This window comes from Drosophila grimshawi, unplaced genomic scaffold (genome assembly GCF_018153295.1).
Source record: "Drosophila grimshawi isolate 15287-2541.00 unplaced genomic scaffold, ASM1815329v1 contig_1006, whole genome shotgun sequence".
Classification (NCBI taxonomy): domain Eukaryota; kingdom Metazoa; phylum Arthropoda; class Insecta; order Diptera; family Drosophilidae; genus Drosophila; species Drosophila grimshawi.
The window spans coordinates 81856-103431 of record NW_025062489.1 but is presented as its reverse complement, the minus strand read 5'-3'; the positions used below and the strand labels follow the sequence as shown (position 1 = coordinate 103431).

At 37.6% G+C, this 21576-nt stretch overlaps 2 protein-coding genes across 5 annotated transcripts; both read right to left on the bottom strand.

Annotated features, from left to right (window-relative positions):
- Positions 1 to 3199: 3199 nt before the first annotated feature.
- Positions 3200 to 17319, bottom strand: LOC6565525 (glutaredoxin domain-containing cysteine-rich protein CG12206). Of its 2 annotated transcripts, XR_004365249.1 has the most exons (5): positions 15685 to 17319; positions 4139 to 4372; positions 3994 to 4059; positions 3646 to 3914; positions 3200 to 3475 (listed from the first exon to the last, which is right to left on the bottom strand). XR_004365249.1 is itself a non-coding variant. In XM_001990871.2 (4 exons), exons 1-4 carry the CDS (start codon positions 17224 to 17226, stop codon positions 3741 to 3743), a joined length of 2016 nt encoding a protein of 671 aa, XP_001990907.2. In that variant the 5' UTR covers positions 17227 to 17319; the 3' UTR covers positions 3584 to 3740. The 2 variants fall into 2 exon arrangements, 1 of the variants encoding a protein (XP_001990907.2); XM_001990871.2 differs by lacking the exon at positions 3200 to 3475 and having other exon boundaries at positions 3584 to 3914.
- A 43-nt stretch (positions 17320 to 17362) lies between these two features.
- Positions 17363 to 18781, bottom strand: LOC116805579. Of its 3 annotated transcripts, none has more exons than XM_032738296.2 (2): positions 18364 to 18781; positions 17363 to 17626 (listed from the first exon to the last, which is right to left on the bottom strand). In XM_032738296.2, the coding sequence occupies exons 1-2, from the start codon at positions 18651 to 18653 to the stop codon at positions 17617 to 17619; spliced, it is 300 nt and encodes a 99-aa protein (XP_032594187.1). In that variant the 5' UTR covers positions 18654 to 18781; the 3' UTR covers positions 17363 to 17616. The 3 variants fall into 3 exon arrangements, with proteins under 3 accessions (XP_032594187.1, XP_043071636.1, XP_032594186.1); XM_043215701.1 differs by having other exon boundaries at positions 18375 to 18781; XM_032738295.2 differs by having other exon boundaries at positions 18386 to 18781.
- Between the last annotated feature and the right edge of the window lie 2795 nt (positions 18782 to 21576).

Below are 21576 nucleotides of genomic sequence, written 5' to 3'. Positions count from 1 at the left end.
GCTAGAATTTGAACTTTTCGTGACGAATCAGAAGCTACAGATAAATTTAACAAAACTTATTGTAGCTAATTTAATATTTAATTAACAAATATCACATTAAATTAAGCAAACGTTAATTATTTGTATGTCGGTCGATCAATGACTATCAGCTGTTCCTCATTTCTCGTTCATCGTTCCTTTCGTTGAACTTCTCATGTTCCAACCGTTAGTCACGTAAATTGTGTATGAATACGTTGGACTTTCCGTCTGGCAATTTTTACGATCTGTTTGGAGAATCTGTTAAGACTAAACGAGTCGATTGAAGCCATAAAGACGGTCGCATTCTTTAATCACAGATAGTGTTTATTACTCCCTGTTCCAGACACGAATATGTCGATATAAGCAGCAATCCTATATGGCGTATGAGTAATCGAGGCAGGTGATTTGAAGAGGTCTAGCACCGACAGTTTATAATTGAGTGGAAAGACCGAAATCGATTTTGAACTTTTGAACGCTAAGCATTTGTTCATATATGCAACTCATCTTTAGATCAAGTATTCCAATTGCCGCTATATTGCATGATATTTCTGGAATCGATTTTCCAAAAGGCCAGTAATTGACGCTGATTTTATATTTTATTCCATGAACCCATTAAAAATGGGTGCTATAAAGTGTGTTACACATGAAACCCATTCTTAGTCAGGGTATAATAATAAAATCGAAATTTTATACACTCAAATTGGCGCATATAACTATTAACAATTTATGCTTTAAGCAGCTGAATTCTTTAACTTCTATTTAATCTATAATAAACTTATCTAATAATCATGTGCATAGTGGTGACAGCACCCAACGAGTGTATCCCTTATTATACTCGGAATTATCACATCAAGTTAATCAAGGGTGCATATATGGACATACATATGTATATGTACATGCGAATGCCAGCATCGTCAGTTCTAGTGGGTCCATCCAGCTAAAATTCAACCACTTGTGTGTACATTAAAAACAATGCCAGTCATTATCATCCAACTTGGTCAATTGACGGCTTGCCTCAATTTGTTGTAATTGGATTGCGTGTGAATGTTATTATTATTAATATATTCGTTGCTGCATGCCGGGAACGGATGGGGGAGTCAGGTGATAGTTTCAGTGCCAGTGCCTGTGCCAGTTGCGGCAGGCACCCCAGCGACCTGCTGCAATTTAGTAATAGCTACAAAATAGAATAAGTTCTGCCCCTTAAATTAGCGTTGATTCAATTTGCTAAAGTACTCGTATAACTTTTGTACAATCGCACGAAAGCCAATTTTGCACTTTATGTAACCGTTGCATTTATCATTGCTGTTTTTTTTATTCAGATCATTGCATCAATAAATTTTCATGGTACGACCTACAACCATCTTCTAATAATTTAATGTCATCAAAATAAACACTTTTTGTGAAAATGTATGTACTTGTATTCATTTTTTCCATGACAAATTCATTGTTATGGTCAATGTGATCTCTGGTTTGCAGAGGTATACCATCAGATAGCCGTTCCATCTGATGTTTACTAGACGTACTCAAGTTTAAAACTCGACTAACAACTACTTACGGTAATGGTTTTTTGCATTGCATTTAATCACTTTTTCATCGACGTTTTGTGTATTCATAAAGAATGTTATCTATGTTTTTTTTTTTAATTAAACAATAAACATGCATACATATAGACTGTCATGCACTTGATTACAGATAATAATTTTATAAAGTGTTTAATTTAATTGGTCTTCTAATCGTTAATTGCTATTGTCATCTGCTTAACTTTTTTGTGGATAAAAGATAGACAGCGCGACTGTAATTTACGACAAGAATTTATTTTTAATTTGTCTTTGATTTTGGTGTGAATGTGTTACTTTTTTGCATATATTTATAATAGGGACAAATTTTTACATATATTTATAATAGGGACAAATTTGATATCTTCATTCTGAATAAAGAGTGGGAGATGTAAGCTATAGTTGAGTGGACTGGGCTACTAGATAACCTGAACTCTGCCAGTAAAGTAATGTAAAATTCCGGTGAAGATTTCGGTTTTTTTTTTTTTGCAGTCAAAAAAGAACCGCATTTACGAAATACAATTAGGAATGCTATAGTCGAGCTCGACTTTTATGTATTATTCTAGTTTTATTGTCAACTACCTCAAATTTATTGCGATTCAGCGAAGTACACTAATCGGATGTGAACTTATTCAAAAGTAAAATAATGGAAAATAGCTCAAATATGGAAAATAGCCGAAGCAAAATAGTTATTTAAATTTAAAAACACAAATTCAAATTCGATTTTGAGCTTTTTAACACAAAGCGTTAATATTTCGTAGTACGAGAGATGTGATGTGATTGCCTTTTAGTTATTAGTCGAAATTTCAGCTCAATGGTTTCGGACGAAGAATTTTGTAGCTAAATGAATTTGAACATTGATTTGAGGCGATTAGAAACAAACAAAGCTGACTACACCTTCACGTCAACTTCAAAAATTGATACTGTATTAATATTAATACTGTATAAATTTGACTTTAAAGGTCATTAAAGCTCAGAATACAAGAAGGCCAGATTAAGAGATAAGGCAAATTCGTCATTATTCTCTCGATTCGATTGCTCTTTATCTTTGGCAGTTTTTTAGCGGTTGTTCTTTATTACGTTTAAAATTTGCCTGATTTGCGATTCTGAAATTATGAAAAAACATTTCCCATAATGAGACAGAATATTTTAGACTAGGGAGTTACCTAACTAAACTAGGTACAGTCAGCCACGAACTCTGTCGGTTTCTTGATAATGAGAAAAAAGATTTAGTGTCCTAGGGAAACATTTCTTAAACTCGGAAGATTCAGAAGAAGATTCTTCCATTCGTGAAACCTCCCAAATATAATAAAAATAATAGGCTTTCACATGCTACCAATATAGTCAAGTATTCCACAATTGTGTTGCCAGATCCATATAAGCACATGCAATCAAGAACAAATATTAAAGAAAAATACTGAAATTTTTCATTGGGAAAACTGCGAAAAGTTGTAAAGCTTTCGTTTTTTTTTTAGGTGCGTAGCTTAAAATATTTTAATTGTAACAAAAACTCTTAATATCAAAAGTAAAATGCCAACACAGGTGTTCTCCAATTGTGATCAGCTCTCATTTCAATAAATTGCTCGAAAGTTACTCTTAATAAAGAAAGTGAACAAATCACGGTTTTGAAAAACTCCACCCATAAAGCTAAAAAGGTACCACGGATTTGGAGATATCCAACTAATTTTAAAACATAAAAATACAGCAATTACAATTTATTTCATTTGCTTACTGAAGAGTTCCATTATCATAATTTGTATGAATATACATATATATTATTAAATGTATATGTTTAAGTGTGCACATATTTTCAGTGTGCAGTTCTTCGCATAACTTTCTCAAGGCCATCGCCAGATCGGTCAGATGCTGTTCTTAAGTCCCAAGTGTGGGACTTGCATAAGCTGATTAAAATATCACAACTGTTAACAAAAAACGACTACATTTGCGCTTCGTAGCATAAGTAAACACATATATATATATATATATATATATATATATATAGATACGTAATATTACTAGATACGAAACATAATGGTACGCGAGTGAAGAAAAATTAATAAAATTAAATTACATTTAATTAGCTTCGGTTGCCTGCTGCAAGTTGCCAATCTTCAGATGATGGAAAAGACTGGGTAGATGGGTGGTTGGTGGCGCTAGATGAGGACTTTAGCATTTGGGGCATTTCACTAGGCCCACCTCGTCGCAGTTCATACATTTTAGTGCCACAAATTCGGTAGTAAAGTGATTGCGATGCACCGACTTCTTGGAGCCGCTACACGAGGGGCACGGCAGCAATCGATAGCCACCGCACGTCCGGCAGGTGTATGCTGTCGCAAGCGACTGATTTTAGTATGTAGAATCAAAAAAATTCAATTTGTTAAGCATAAGTGAACAAGCCAATCCAGTGATCAATGCTCACCTTATATGGTCGCAGCAATTGGCGCAGTTCGCCGCTCTCATTTAGACGCTCTACGATGTCGGCATCCTGTAAAATGTAAAGAAAATACGATTAGACAAGTTGTGAATGTAAATATGAGTGATTATCGATTAGATATACAACTTACGCCAATGTGCTGGCCTTCAACAAATAGTTGGGGCACGCTTATGGTCTCATTATGCATGCGTTCCCGCATCTCCTTTTGATATTCAATGCTCATGAATACATCCCGTTCCTCAAACTTGATGAGCAGTGTGCGCAGTATCTGCTTAACATTGGCACATTTCGCATACGTCTCCCGTACAATGCCCATGCTGGTTGTATACAGCACCACTTTGCCCAGATCCTTTTCCATATAGTTCTACAAGTGAGAATTGCAGATAAAAACAAAATTTATCATCATTAATTTGGGTTGGTTTGTGTACTAAGTAGTTTGTGGCAAAGAAATAACGGTGAGAGCGAATTCGCAAGACGGCGAATCTGCTCAAAGAAGACAATCGGCGAAGAGGGAGAGTAACATGCGATGGTGACGAAGAAGGAGTTTCAGTTCGGCCTTTGACGAAACAGGTTGTAGAACCTGTGTATCAAGATGAGAAAACGACGGGAAATATTGAAAAGACGCCGACATGAAATACAAGAACTTATTAATTGCATTATATTAACATTATAATCATATTAATAATATCTGTAACAATAAAAACCTCACATTTATTAAGATAGCCTTCAATAAACATACAAAGCGATATAGATACGGATACTCAAATGCAGGTACATTTGGGAATTTGTCTACTAATTGTGACAGCAACAGGTGAAATATTGTAAAGAAACCAAGTCAAACCAACATGGCTATTGCCATTAACAAATCAATGAGAATAGAAAGAAGTAAGAGTGTTATAGTCGAGTGAGCTCGACTACGATTTACCCTGAACCCTGCTGTTAATTATATTCTATAACTATTGGCAAACATCCCTATATTAAGTTTTGCACCTAAATGTGAGCAGGTCTACAAGTGCACTCATTTCTTTTAGAAAGCTCAGGCACTTAAGAGTAAATAAAACGACCAGTGCATGTTTTTATTCACAAGCCCGATCTAATCCTAGCTGACTGGCAATAAACACGTGCATATACTTTCATACAGTGTCTCAGACCTTATTTCGACTAGAGCTCACAAATTTTCAATAACATTTAAATCTGGAGACTGGACCGGTAGAATTATCATGTGGGGGAAGTTCCAGATAAGCCAGGACCGTAATAATCTGGACTTATGCTTGTGGTCGTTGTCCTGGTAGAACCGGAAAGTACGTCGGATTCCTAGCTTCTTTGCACTTTGGAGTAAATTTTCCTTTAATATATTGAGGTACACATTCTTGTCCATTGTTGTTTCAATAAACACCAAACTTCTGGCGCCGGCTGCCGAGATACATGCCCATACTAGGATACTTCCTCCGTCGTGCTTGACTGTTGCCTTTAGGTTTTTGGGATTCAGCTCAGTATTGCACTGTCGCCACACATAGTTCCGTCCGTCCGAGCCAAAAATGTTAAATTTGTCTTCAGTGTTCAAATATGAATGTGTTCCAGAACTCCAAATTCTTGTCCAATTGGGTTTTGGCAAACGTCATCTTAGTCCCTTTATTTTTTGCGCTTATAAAGGGCTTCTTCAGTGGTACTCGGGCATTGAAGTCATGTTTGCACAGAACCTGGCGCACAGTTTCAACACTGCACTTTTTCCCCATTTCATCCTGCACATATTGAGTCCATTTTGGAGCCAATAGCTTGGGATTTTTCCTTACTTTCCTGATGATCCTACACTCTTCCTGTTCGGTGAAAATCTTGTTTGGTGCCATTCTGCCCTTGTCCTCTATCCGATTTTCGTCGACGAAGCGACGAATGATGTTGAATACAGTTGATTTGCTTAGATTCACCATTTCAGCTATTTGGCGATGTGAATATCCGATCTTGAAGTGTTCCAGGATGAGATTCCGTTGTTCAATGGTAGTCCGTTTGCCAACAGTCCTTAATCAATCTGACGTAAAAAATCCGGGATTTATGGCACCCAGGTGTCCATAATGTCACATAATGACACTATACGCACACGCAATCGTAACGGAGCTCTGCAGAATACACACAAAGCCATATTAACATTCGCGTCGATTATCATGTCATCTCTTTCTCACAGATGCGCTCGCATATTTATGCATACGAGGTGTGTTCAAAAAGTATCACGAATTTTGAATTTTCGCGGGTTACGTGTATTCGAATTTCGATTTTTTTGTAGCGTTATGTTGGTACTCATGTCTCTCACTTATGCCGACAAGCTCGGCCATTTTGAATGTTCACTTAATTGTTGACAGCTGCTTTGCTTGATTGTGGCATACGGAGAAGCTACCTTGGACCGAAGCAACGTTTATCGGTGGTACAAAATGTTCTCAGAAGGCCGAGAAGATGTGAACGACGAAGAGCGTGCCGGACGCCCGAGCACTTCAACAACAGACGAAAAAATTAATGGAGTGGAGAAAATGGTATTGGCCAATCGTCGAATCACCGTTAGAGAAGTTGCTGAGGAGCTAGACATATCGATTGGCTCATGCCATTCGATTTTTATCAATGATTTGGGCATGAGACGGGTCGCCGCGAAATTCGTACCAAAATTGCTCAATTGCGACCAAAAACAGCATCGCATGAACATTGCTAATGAGATGTTGGACTCTGTCCGCGACGACCCAAATTTGCTCCAGAGGGTCATAACTGGTGACGAATCGTGGGTTTATGGTTACGACGTGGAAACCAAAGCTCAATCATCTCAATGGAAGCTGCCGCACGAACCAAGACCGAGAAAAGCGCGCCAAGTTCGGTCGAATGTGAAAGTTTTGCTGACAGTTTTCTTCGATTGCAGGGGCGTGGTGCATCATGAGTTCTTGCCACAGGGTAGAACGGTCAATAAGGAATATTACCTGCAAGTTATGCGCAATTTGCGCGAAGCAATCCGCCAGAAACGCCCGGATTTGTGGAAGAACAAAAATTGGCTTTTGCACCACGATAACGCCCCTGCTCACACATCGTTGCTTGTGCGCGACTTTTTGGCCAAAAACAACACACTAATGATGCCGCAGCCACCGTATTCCCCAGATCTGGCCCCCTGTGACTTTTTCTTGTTCCCTAAACTGAAGAGGCCCATGAAAGGACGACGTTACGATACGGTTGACGAGATAAAGACGGGATCGAAGGAGGAGCAGAACAAGATAAAAAAAAATGATTTTTTGAAGTGCTTCGAAGATTGGAAAAACCGTTGGCACAAGTGTATAATATCTCATGGGGATTACTTTGAAGGGGACAAAATAGATATTCATGAATAAATAAATAATATCTGAAAAAACACAAAATTCGCGATACTTTTTGAACACACCTCGTATATATATATAACGTTCTGAGTTCTAAAATGGTGCTAATATTGCGAAAACAAAGTACTCGTAATTTAGGTGAAAGAATTCACCACATTTATTCCATGTAAATGCATCAAATATAAATTTATATAAATCTAAATCTCTTTTTACGCTTCCCATTCACTACAATTTGTAGTATATGTATGTAGTATAGTATACATATGTATATATGCGAGTACAACTTAATGATACTGCAAACAATGCACACATATTTTTGTTCTCCATTTCCATTTGCATTGGTCTTCGCTCGCGTATTTGTGTATGTGTGTATTTATGTATGTATGTATGTATATATATATGTATATATGTATGTATGTATGTGTGTGCGTATGCAATCACAACTTGTTTTTCCAACACTTTAATTGGAAGCTAACAAAAGTGGCAGTCGAATTATCGAGACCGGACAGGCCGTCTCACCTTCGATCATCCGATAGATAGCGTTGAAGCCTGCAACTCGACGCATATGACGGTAGCTGCCAAAATGTTATAAATTATGCTCATAACAAATGATATAATAAATTCGAGTAGCATATTGTGCACATACATACACCATATGTATGTAATTAAAAAATATGTTATACATGCCTTTTAATTGACTTCACAAACATTAACCAGGCTGTTAATGTTGCACAGGTCTCCTATTACTATTATTATTGTATATCGTACATGAATAAATATCGTCCACCATACGTTTGCTTTCGAAATGACAATAGTAAATCAGGAAACAATGTCGTTATATAGACAAAACCGAATTTTAAAATTAACTCAATTTTCGTAAAATGTTATGGGCAAAAGAGCGATAACATATTTTTTCCATCTTTAAAAATTTATTAAATACAGTCAAGTCAGAATAGAAAACGTATTTAGAATTTAATTTAATCGTATTCTAAATGCAATTACATAGTTAAATCAATTATTGTAAAATATTAATCAATTGATTACAACTCTGCCATTGAAGGCAGTCTAGTAGTACAAATATGTAATTTAACTTCCCATCTTAGTTGTAGTTGTAGTTGGCCAGACCGTTCATTGATTTGCATAAGTTCACATTTTAGTTACATATTTTTAACGAGTAATATGGCATACGAGTATTAAACGGTATTAAGTATTACAGCAACAAAACCAAATGGAGGCGCAAAATATAAAACTGGCACATTAATAATTGTCATTAACCGTCATTTGCGATGTGTTGCATTGTGATATAGTGTGATGTGGATGTCTCTAACAACAAAGTTCAAAGCCATGTTAAGTGATAAAGGACGCCAGCAGCAAACAACTATTTCAAGACCAAAACTAGTTTAGCTATCTGTGAGTGTGTGTATGGTTGGGCCCTTAAATCCCTTTTTGCCAGTTTGAATAAACATTTCAACTGCGATCCGAGTTGTTGTCACACCATCGTACCAGCGTTCAGCATCCACAATTAACTCGTGCTCTTGCAGAACCGTTGACAGGCCGAAAGACCCAAAGCCAAAATCAGCAAAACATTAAAAAAAAATGTTGTTTTATGTTTTTAGCGGTAACAGGTAAAGCTATTAGGCAAAAAGAGAAAGCAGGTCACTTACGATCGACAGGAGTCGATTGGAGGATTGTTAATCGCGAACACAATTGTGTCGAGAAATATATATATATATAAATATAATATATATTTATATGCTATATGCTATACATTGCACAGACGCTGCAGCATCTCAGAGTCAACAATAACATTCGGAATTCAAGGAGACGTGGAACATACGGTTATGTGAGCAAATGCCACCAAACAACAACTGCAGCCAAAACTTCTGCAACTGCTAAATTCACAACTCTGCGTTGCGTTATGTCGCTTTGTGGTTCCGTAAAGTTCAATTAATACGTTAAATGGGGCTGGACATTATGTAATCGAATACGTCTTTCCCAAGCGCGCTTAATTGCTTCGATACCGATCAATTGGGCGCAGGGGAATGGCTGCCCATAACGAGAAGGGAAAGCCAAACAGTTACATCCACACCAATCGCTTGAATACACTATGAGTACTTGTCGAAAAATATCAAATCGAGATTATTCCAAGTTATTTGTATCTTTCTCACCAGGCATTTGAAAACCCAACGTATTTTCTCCATTTAATAAACCCAATGTATCAAAACAAAAACACACACATTGTCCGTGGCTTTAATAAATTGGTTTCGATAACTTTAGTCAATATCATTTTAATGACAACTTTTAATGAGTGTTTCGACTTTTTGCTGTCAAAACTGAGAGAGAGGACTAAAAGATTAACGATGAGAAGAACGATCGGCATAATCTATGGTTCCTCATGAAATGCAGAATTTAATGAAAATCAAAATAAATTCAATAAACTTAATTTCTGTAATTAATTCTGAGATACAGACGTTTATCAATTAATAAAAATAAATTCCGCAAAAATCGCATATGATAAAGTCAAATCAATTTAAAATTTAAATTTAAAATGAATAACATTTTAGTCAGTTTCAATTGACAGAATGATGAGTCATAAATTCTGAAAGATAAATGTATTTTATTTTTATGAATATGCTGTCATGTCTGTATAGTTGTAATACTCTTCGAAATGAGTGCATTCAAAGGCGGTACCGAATCAACATTCGGTCTCCACTTTTTGAGGGTTCTTATGACTCTCATTATTGCGGCAAGCTTCAGTTTCAGTTTTTAATATCAGTTTTAGTTTTTCAGCTGAGCTGCAGCTGCGAGCTCTTACATAGCATTAAAATTCACAGATGTCGACGCTCACAAGCACACATATATATATATATATATGATAAATATATTTAGATATATATACATGAATGTATGATGTGGAACATTTCACTTTCATTTTGGTGGGCAAAAGCGAGCTTCAATTTGGCAATAATTGGTTATTTTAATAAGCCCATTTGCTGCTTTCTTTTGGCCCTGACTGCAAATCGAAATTAAAATGCAGCAAACGTCCCATGCCCATCAGTTGCTCTTGTCCATGTTGCTGCTGTTGTTGTGGTTGCTGCTGCTGTTGTTGTTTAATTGTTTGGCAACATTTCGTGTTTTGTATGTTGTGTTGCTCTCCTGAAACAATGTACAGCACCTCAATTTGTGGCTGTAAGAAATCTCTCAGCGCCAAAAATCTGGTCACGTAAAATCATTTTCATTTTCACTTTCATTAAAATTCAAAGTTTCTTTTGGAGTTTGGTATTTTTTTGTTTCTGCCCCACCTTTCTCAAGTAGAAATATGCATTGTGTATTTTGTGTTCGTCTCTTATTTATATATATATATATATATTAAACTCCAAATTATTTCTTATAGAGCATCAACTAGCTGTGTTTGATTATTATTATCACTATTATTGCGTACGGTGTCATTTGCATTTTGTTTTAGTTGTTTTCTTTTTATGTTTCTTGTTAATTTAGCGGCATTTGCTAAAATCTCATCAATTAAATTTTTGAGCAGCTTTATTGCGATTTGCTTTCGGCTTTGGATTTGTGAGATTCATCTTAATTGATGGCATTAACATTATGGCTTTACTTTACAACTTGGCAATGCGATTTGGACAACATTAGAGTGAGGCCAAGTGACAGCTGCGAGTACATTTTAACAATGCCGATTGAGACAAGCTCAAAGTCGGCTTTCTCACTATGAAGTTCAAATGATAAGACCCTAAGCATTATGTTTACTTGCACAACTGAAAATATGAGAAAGTTGTATTAAATTATGGAGACAAGTGTCATCGAACGATGACCCAATTTCGCATATTGCTGTGAAACTTCAAATTAGTTGACATCGAGTTTGATCTTCTCAACGAACTACAATTCAACCTTGCTCAGTAGTTGCACTTCAATTTTGTTTTCTATTCTTATATTATATTAGGCTATTAGGAAGGTATCAGAACTAAACACATATTCTTATCTATGTACCTCTTTCCACTACACCACCATCTACAAAATGTCTTACTAACCACTCAGTCGAAAAATAAACAACAAGTTGTTTCTAGTTGGAAAGGAACATGTGGCATATACATACTTGAGCGTATATATAATATATATATATATATATATATCTTGACATTGATTCCATTTAATGTCTATGGTACAGGTAAAAGGTATGCAGTTAATTATTTCAACATATATGTACATGTATATACTATTTTTTTCGATTCGCCAAGCAGTCGCATAACTTTTAAATTATACATTGCTCATGGTTAAATGAAAATCCAAACGCAAAGCGATTCGAGTTGAGTTGAGTCGATTCGAATAATTAATGTGCATACATGTATTAAGATCGATGTTTAGCTGCGAAGCACTTATGGTACCTGCACAAACACGAAGGTACATAAATAATACTCGTAATATTAAATTGGCGTTGTGAAGCTTAAAACGCAAATCAGTATTATAATTATGAAAAAATGTGCAGAATGAGCTGGCTGGCGATCGATTGCATAACTTTCAAGAAATAGCCAATGGGCGAAATCAAAACCCAAAAGCTAACTGCCAACAAATACTATAAAAACAACAATAATAAAAAGCGACTAGCGCGCTAATTATGCGCATCTACACATATACAATAAAAAAAATATTCGTTTGATGCAGGGATCAGCGGAAGCTTTGATGGCGGTTGAAAGAGAGAAGGGGTCCAGCGAGTTTTTGGGGGTTTTTGTTTAGTCGAGGGACAGGTATTTAACAAAGTCAACCACAGAAACGAGTCGAGCGACCATTAAAATATAATTTAGATAATCTACGTTTAAATTTCAAATTTGTTGTTGTTGTGTATGTGTGTGTCTCGGCCGTTTTAGTCCACTTGGCTTCAGACGAGACCGTTTATATGTATGTGTTTAGTACATATGGATAAAAATGAAAGTTCACATAAAGAGTGTGCGCCACACCCACATAGACAACTAGTTTATTTTGAATATTATTTTGAATATTATTTTGAATATTATTTGCTTGAAGTTAATTTCTAAGCAATCATGTGGCACCACTGCAATGCATGTAATTGATTTCGCAAAATCGAAGAAACGTAAAGGTGGCAGCAGCAGTGGTAAGACAAGCAAATCATAGTTACAGATAGAAAACGTATGTATGTATCTATGTGCGTGTGTTGATACATATGTATCTATTTTGTTGATGACTCGGCAATTTTGGGGTGAATGCGTGAATAATGCAATTTCAATAACACTGCAATTTTAGCCGGACTTAACAAAAAAATTAAAAACAACAAAAAATGGGTCAACTAGTCCGTCCGTCTGTCTACATCTCGCTCAGCCAGTATAGTTGTCATCGGGTGCGTGCCAGGGTCAATGCTGACCTATTAAGAGCTTTCAAGACAGCTCAAGCAAAGAAATCCAAATAGAAATCAAAAGTTATCACTTTAAGTCACAACAACAACAGCTCCTGCTCCTGCAGTCATGGCGGACGCTCTATTTAAGCCCACATTTATGGCGCCTTTCTATTCGGCTTATCAAACTCTACATACATGTCTGCTACCCATCTATGTACCTATGGACTTCCGCCAGACCCAAACGTGACAACAAAACTTTCCCAAACCAAAATGTCTTCTGTTCTTGGCGTAAGTAGTATATGGAAATTCTTTTGCCATATTTTTGTTCGAGCCAAAATGCTTTCTTTGGCCGAGGCAATGCAACACATTGAGCCATTTAACGGCAAATTAACCTACAAAATACAACAACAACAACAACACCATATTTTGTAAATGGACAGCACGGTGTTAATTGTTCATTAAACATTCCAACAACCATTCTCAGTGAATCATTTGTTATTTGTAATTGTTGTTGTTGTTACTATAACTCAGTTTCAAAATAAGAACAACAAAAATATCTTGGCTGGGTTGATTTAAACATATATATGTAGTTTAAAAACTAAAAAAAAAAAATCTGGGGGTGTGAACTTTTAATTGCAGACAGCAAACTGAATATTTCAAGCAGATAGACGGCCAAAAGGCATAATGTCAAGTGCATGCCTTTACGTAACTAACTAATACTTCAGACAAAAAGTTAAGTAATAAGCTGCAACTTTCGAAAATTTAATATATTTTTGAAATTTTTTTTTGCGCATGAGAGTGCATTCTTTGCTTAGTATCAGTCTCTGATACATTGATCTCTGTGTGCATAATATTATTAACAAAAAATCAAAGATTTTCATAAGTATTGTTTACAAATCACGAATTTTATAAAACAATCTGTCTATTGTATTGTATTCCTTATTTTAAAGCAATTATTAGCTATCCATATTCAATAGAAATGAATTAACTTAGCTGCTAGACAATTTATGAGATATCAGGAAGAAGAACACTGAAAATGGTAGAGGATACCTTCGGTATCAAAGTATAAAAAGTATATAACAAGCAATATAAAAACTTGAATATAGATGTATATACTCTAATATATACAGTGTCTCTCAGCTCATAAGGCCCAGTGTCTAGCAAAAAATGTAAAGTGCTCTAAGGTTTAAACAAAGAAACAAACGCAAAATGTTTAAATGCCAATTTGTTTCATGTTATATCACGTTTGAAAAATAAACATTAGTTTTTATTAAAATATTAATTAATTAACTAAAATTAGTCAAAAACTGAAAATATTGCCAAAATACATGTCAAAGCTTGTTTGGTCCAGTCTTAGAAAAGTAACATATTTGGCGTATAAAAAGTTAAATAAGGATGTTAGTACTTAGTATGATATCATTTAGCCTTAATAACTTCCCCTAACCTATTATTCATGGAAGATACCAGCTTTCGGGTCGTTTCTGGACTGATTTTGCTCCACTAATCCAGCAGAGCATTCTTGAGATCGGATCTGTGATTCCGGATGTTATTTTCCAGCAGAGCCCACAAATTTTAAATAACATTTAAATCTGGAGACTGGACCGGTGGAATTATCATGTGGGGGCAGTTCCAGATATGCCAGGACTGTACTAATCCTGTACTGTACTTATGGTTGGTTGTTGTCCTGGTCGTTGTCGTGGTAGAACCGGAAAGTACGCCGGATTCCTAGCTTCTCGGCACTTTGGAGTACATTTTCCTTTAATATATTTAGATACATATTCTTGTCCATTGTTGTTTCAAAAAACACAAAATTTCCGACGCCGGCTTCCGAGATAGATGTCCATACCATGACACTTCCTCCGTCGTGCTTGACTGTTGCCTTTAGGATTTTGGGACTCAGCTCAGTATTGGACTGTTGCCACACATAATTTTGTCCGTCTGAGCCAAAAATGTTTAATTTGGGCTCATCTTCAAATATGAATGTGTTCCAGAACTTCAAATCCTTGTCCAAGTGGGTTTTGACGAATGTCATCCTAGTCCTTTTATTTTTTGCGCTTATAAAGGCATTAAAGACATGGTTGCGCAGAACCCGGCGCACAGTTTCCACACTGCACTTTTTCCCCATTTCATCCTGCACCTGTTGAGTTAATTTTGGAGTCGATAGCTTGGGATTTTCCCTTATTTTCCTGATGATCCTCCGCTCTTCCTGTTCGGTGAAAATCTTCTTTGGTGCCATTCTGCCCTTGTCCTCTATCCGATATTCGTCGACGAAGCGCCGAATGATGTTGAGTACAGTTGATTTGCTTAGATTTACCGATTTAGCTATTTGGCGATGTGAATATCCGATCTTGAAGTGTTCCAGGATGAGATTCCATTGTTCAATGGTGGTCCGTTTGTCCATAGTCCTTGTTGGCTGGTTGCACCCGATATGCAGGATATAACTAAACTGACTACGAAGGATTGGTCTATTTATCCCGAAAATAAGCAACCTAACGTAAAAAATCCGGGTTTTATAGCACCCAGGTGTCCATAACGCCCCTGGTCCAAATAATATGTGACCACAAATTAAGGTACTTTTTTACATAACCCGGCCTAGCAAGTGGGGAAACCCCAGTTTATTGGGATCATATATTCATTATGGTGGTTAATACATGTACCTACCATCGGTCTTTGGAATTTTTAAAAAATATTGGATAATTAGTTTATGGCAGGCAATTAAATTTTTTGCTAGACACTGGGCCTTATGAGCTGAGAGACACTGTATGCTTATACAAAATATGAATAAAGTCCAGCCAATCGACACCAACTGAGGTAAACTCAAGCTCAGACTGGGATATCCAATAACAAACTCTCACCTAATTCGGAAATTCTGCTGTATCGGACTTTGCACTTCAGCGTTAATCTTTGAGTGCTCTTATTTGTACTTAAGAATAAAACAAAACCCAATCCAAAGCATTTAGCATTGTTACTCACTTTGACATTTGGTTGTTGCAGCTGTAAGAAGGTGGCTACTCCATTGCGCACACGATTCTTGACGCCGCGCACGGTTCCCTTAGAGGAGCGTATTGTTGATGCTTGGTGTGTGGTGCTACGCATAGCTTTGTAACCGGCGAAGGCATTATCTTCCTCTTCCTCGGGCACCTGCAACTCGTCCCCATGCTCCTGCTGCTGATCTGTGCCATCACTGGGCAATCTGATCGCCTCAAATTCCGGTGGTATTGAGCTGCAGCTCTCCGTAACAAAACTGCGAAAATTTGCATGCTCATTCACATGGAAATTGTAATATTGATCCGCTTCATATTGCAGCGGTCGTCCATCGACTTTTGTTGCACCCACAATGCGTTCATTCCCATGCACCTCCCTATCGCGTATATCGCGGAGCAGCGAACTTGGCAACAGTGCGCCCAATTTGAGCAGCGGTTGTGCCTCATTCGAATGCAACGAATCGCAGCTCAGCGAGGAGCTGCTTTCATCACACTCCTCGCTATCGTCTGTCAAGCTGTAGGCTCGTGAATGTGATTGCGAATGCGAATGCATGACAGATTGCTCACTCGAGGTATTCACTCGAATGCGTGTCGTCTTCAGATGCAATTCCAGCTTGGGTGCTTCATTTTTGTTGCTGTTGCTGCTATTGTTGCTATTGCCGTTGCTGCTGGGCAATTTGTTGCTTTCGAAATCACTGCCAGTACCACTATCCAGAGTCTCGCAGGGCGAGTATTGGCCACTGGACACCAAATAGCAAAGCTGATAAGGCGCCGTAACAGACGGTGACACAGCTTGTGAATGCTGCTCTTGTTGTTGTTGATGTTGCTTTAGTTGTAATATCATATCGCTGCCGCTTCGACTGTCATTCAGCTTTACCACGCTTATCTGTTTGCCTAGCCGGCGTGGGTTTTGACTTTGAATTAAATTCAAACTCTGATCGTTAGCAATCTGTATCTTGACCGTGTGCTGAGGCGCAAAGATGCCAACTGTTTCGGTCACAGCACTCATTGGCCAATCGACCAACGTTAACTGAGTAACGCCGTCATCGTTGTTGCTGTTGCTGCAGCTGCTGCCTTTTTCAATTTCACCGACTACAGTTTCAGCTTGCAACACGTTTCTAACGTCATCGGCAACATTGCAGCTGATAATAGTTGCTGCTGTTGACGACGCTGCTGCTGCTAGTTTTATTTCTACAGCATCAGCTGCTGCTGCTGGCGCCATTTCTCCGTTAAGAGATACAGACTCAACATCGGCCACGGTTTGCCCAATGCGCAGTAGCAGCTGTGGATACAAGTTTGTTGCTGGCTTAGTTGTTACTGCTGCTGCTGCAGTTGTAGATGCACATGCTGTTGTTATTGTTTCTGTTGTTGCTACGGTGCTGTAACGAGTTTCCAAATCAACATTCATTGCATGGTCAACGTGCAGCGTCTGTAAATTACAATCGTTGTTGCTGTTGTTATTGTTGTTGAGGCTGCTGCTGTTGCTGCTGTCGCCAAATGCCAACAACATTGTCTGCGACTTGAGCGACATTTCGTCGCTTTCAATGTTGTTGCCTGACGGCTTAGCTGGTTGCTCAGATTCAATTATTATTGATATACCGCGCAACGGCGTTTGTGGCTGCTGTTGCTGTTGGTATACGCTTCCAAGTGTTGCAGCTGCTGTTGCCATAGTTTTTGTTGTTGTTGCCATAGTTCTGGCAGCAACAAAAGCATTTGGTAATTGGATGCGCCGCCAATTTCTAGTTTCAATTTTTATGTAATTGCCGAGAATGTATTTTGCTTGTTGTTGTTGTGGTTACAGTTTGTTTTCTGCTCATCTAGCTGCTGCTGTTGCTGCTGCTGCTATTGCGCAATTTCCACTTGCTATTTGCGGATGACCGTTACACAGTGCGTTTTACAGTTAGGTGGCCGCATGTAGATTTTATAAGTACCTGCAATAACACAGAATAAAACGGAATGCATAAGTAAAAAAGACAGAGAGAGAGAGAGAGATAGATAGAGAGAGAGAAAGACAGCGACAGAGAAAAATTATGCTACACCTACAAGACCTGGCCAATTGACCAATCTGATCAACTGACTGATTGGGTGACTCTCTGACTGCTTGGCTGGGTGAATGGTGACTCCCAGCATGAGCTTGACATTTAAGCCGAAGATGTTCAGACCCGGTTCGTAGAAAGACGCCGCTCAATAATAAATGTTAAGAGCCTTGCAAAAGCCAACATAACCTAACAGCAACAACAACGACGGCAATAAAATTGGAAATAACAATAATCATTATAATAATGATTAATACACAACCGCATTCAAAGCAGTGAAAACAAAAAAAAACACACTCATAAAATAAAAATAATAAAAAAAAAACCGGCTCAGAAATCCTTTGGCATGTGCAAAGAATTTACGGCTACTTCATACGCTCCAATTGAGATTTTTTGATGGACATATTGGAATTTCGAATATTTAGTATTGAAATTAAATAAGAGATTTTGGTAATGTCATATCCGAAGCTAAATGATCCTTTATTATATTTATATCCCAAAGATCATTGAATGATACATAATTCAATGTCTCTGAATGCTCACAAAGTGAATAAACACATCATCGATACTAATAGAGTATTGCAAATAAAAAAGTTTAAGAAATAACACGGTAAAAAACAAAATTTACATACTTGATATATACATTGGAATTACCGTCAAGTGGAACTCGGTTCTCGAGTTTTGGAGCTTGAGCTCTGCCTAAAGCTGTTGCTAATACTGCTGCTGTTATTGTTGTTGCTATATTTCTGGAAACTGGTAACTGGTTGCACTTGAACCTGGCCAAGTTGTCCAGTTGTGGGATATCCAGTCTGCAAATGAAGCAGGCGGACAAGGCTCCAATATCTCTAAATATTAAAGTTATTATTGTAGCTGCTGCTGTCGCTGTTGTTGTTGTTGCTGTTGGCCTGCATTCGTCGCTCATTGCACACAAATTTCATTTGGCGGCATACGAAACACATCAGCACGAAATTAATAAACCAAACGAAAAAAAAAGAAAAAACAGCAAAAGCAAACAAAAAAAAACAGATTGTGTAGCCTGTGGGGGATGGTGGGCGTAGTTTAAAGACACACACTCACACACACGTATATATATATATATACATATACATACACGCGCACACACGCACGATTCTTGCAGAATTTCGAGTTATGGATTTTGGCTGTTGGTTTTGGTTTCGATTTCGATTTTTTGTTATTTTGGGCGCCTCAAAGCGACGCTGCGCGTACGACTCACTCAAAACCGCGCTGGCAACTGAAAACCACAGCAACAAAGTCGCGCTGGGTTTGCGTGTTTTGCCAGGAATTTTTTGTTGGTATTGTTGTTGCTGTTATTTGTTGTATTTTTCTACGTGCCTCTTTCGCTGCCGCGATGGCCGGCGCTGTCTCTGCTGCTGCTGCTGTTTCTCTTATTTTTTTATTTTTTTAATTTTGGCTTTCAAGAAAACAACAAAAATTCCAGAAAGCCGAAGTAGCAGCAGCAGCGACGGCAACGAAATTACTTTAAAAAAACACACACAAAAAAACAATAAAAACAACAGCAAATCAGCAGTGAGCAGCAATCGCAGTCATAAAAGTTGGTTTGACGCAGTCTACAGTAGCAGCAAAAACAATGCGCGTTGAGAATTTGTTTACGTGCGCAGGCGCAGCTGACGACGCAGACGACGCCAACGTTGGTAGAAAAACAGCGTCAGCAAACACACCCCATGGCAGAAATCCCTCCGCAACCCACCTGTTGCCTGTTGCTATTGCCGATGTTATTGTTGTAGTGCTCGTTTGTTGCCTAAGTTAATTGTGTGCGGCTGCCGCAACTGCCCCAAGCTGCACAGTTTCTCCAAAATGATCTTTACAATTTGATTCATTTATTTTGAAGAAACGTTTTGTTTCTCTTCCCACTATACATTTATTGTTACTAACAATTCATTTGTGAATACTCCGTATGCAGGAAGAAACATTTCGAGCACGCAAGATCAAAACATTTAAAGCTGACTGATATTAAGCACTTAAAAATTCCGAATACTAATAATAAATTCAGAGATTGCTTTTTATGGCAAATTAAAATATATTTAAATAATGTTGAATTTCCAAAAACCTGTAATTTTTGTTGTTGCGGTTGTCTCACTACTCAATAAAACCAGTTAACGGATTTGCATTCATTCAGTCCACTGTGCATACCACTGTTGGCCGCACATGAACGTCAACTTTTGCGGCGTTCGTCTTAGCTATTTCATTTATTTCGCCTGCCTCATATGTACATACATGTATGTGTGCATGAGTACCTGAGCATAGCTCAATAGATTGACTGTCTTTCTCTATCTCTCTTCATCACCATCTGCAACTCACGCCCCCTCTCTCTGTCACTCTCACTCTGCCAATCATTGGCTGTGCATATCTTATTTTTCTATTCAACACATTGGTTGTCATTGTTGTTTCTGTAGCTGCTGCTATTTTTGTTTTTGTGGATGTGATTACGCCTGAGGTTCGGTTTGTTTAGGCTCGTTCGTCTAAGGTTGACTAGTTGTTGTCGTGCTGTTGACGTCGATGTCACTGTTGGCATCGTTGTTGCTGGTTTGGTTTACCATTTAGCTGTCTGTTATCAATCGATTGGAGATGTCGATTGTTGTTCCTATTTGTGCTTTCGTGTTGGCAGTGCAACGAAAACTATGCCAACAATTTGTGTGCAGGTGTCGCAGCTACAACAACAACAACAACAGCAGCAAAAACAACATCAATGCAGCAGCATAATTTGTATTTTTTGTCGCTTCTTAAGTGTGTTCGCATGGCCGCATGTCCATCTACATTTATTCAAAGCTTTTAAAATTTGTATGTATAATCAACGGAGCCACAACAATGTTCAAATGCATATAAGCAAAGTAAGCAGCGAAACGGCACACGCGAAACACTGACAAAACCAGCAACAGCAAAGCCCATGGCAAGTTGTAATGTGTTGTTAATTTGATGCGCAAGTGGCAGCCAAGACCAGTTCCACTACCTGGCTGACCAGCTACCTGATTACCCGGCTGGCCAACGCTTGGCATCTGTTTCCGCTTATTGCGCTTCACTGCGGCAAGGCAGAAGGACAAACGGAGGGGCAGCTGCCACGTGATAGTCAGTCGTGCAAAAGGGGCACAGCCACAACTGCTATCAATTCAGAATCATAGTTTCGCTTGCCGTTAAGAATGGCTCTTGTGGAAAGATAGCTAGATCCATTGCCACTCAAAGCTGTTCGCGCTTAGTTGCACATGATATGCGAATCACAGCGATCATTTAACGGAAAGCTAAAGTTAAGAGTTTTGTAGCATGCGCTCCATTTGAATTTAAGATTAGCTTCTTCTGCTTTCTGCTTAAATTATTCCAAATCTATTTCAATTTCATTTTTTTACCCATTAGAAATTGGCTTTTACAAAATAATAATTTAATCTTCATTTTGGTTTTCGCTAATATAAGCGTTGAGCATCGAAAAGTTTCTTTCGGATGTCACCGATTTTTAAGCCGTTTTAGAATTTCTTACTCAAGATTGAGAAATCGATTAAAAGGTTGTTACCTTTAACGTTTTACACAATTTCTTTATTGTCATTAGGTAAACTATTGTTATAGTTTTGCATTGGCACACTTTCAACATAGTCGTCATGATATTGAAGTTTCCTTTTATACTTTTATCATAAAATTACATATTATCCTTGGAATTTTGTCAGTACAATTTTTGTTTTTTCACATTATTTTGAACAAAATACAATATTTATAATCGTGGATATATAATAAACAATTCATCAACTGAAATTACAATATTGAATTTTTATTTGATATCTGTGTATAAGATATCCTCTTATGATAACGTTTTTTTTTAG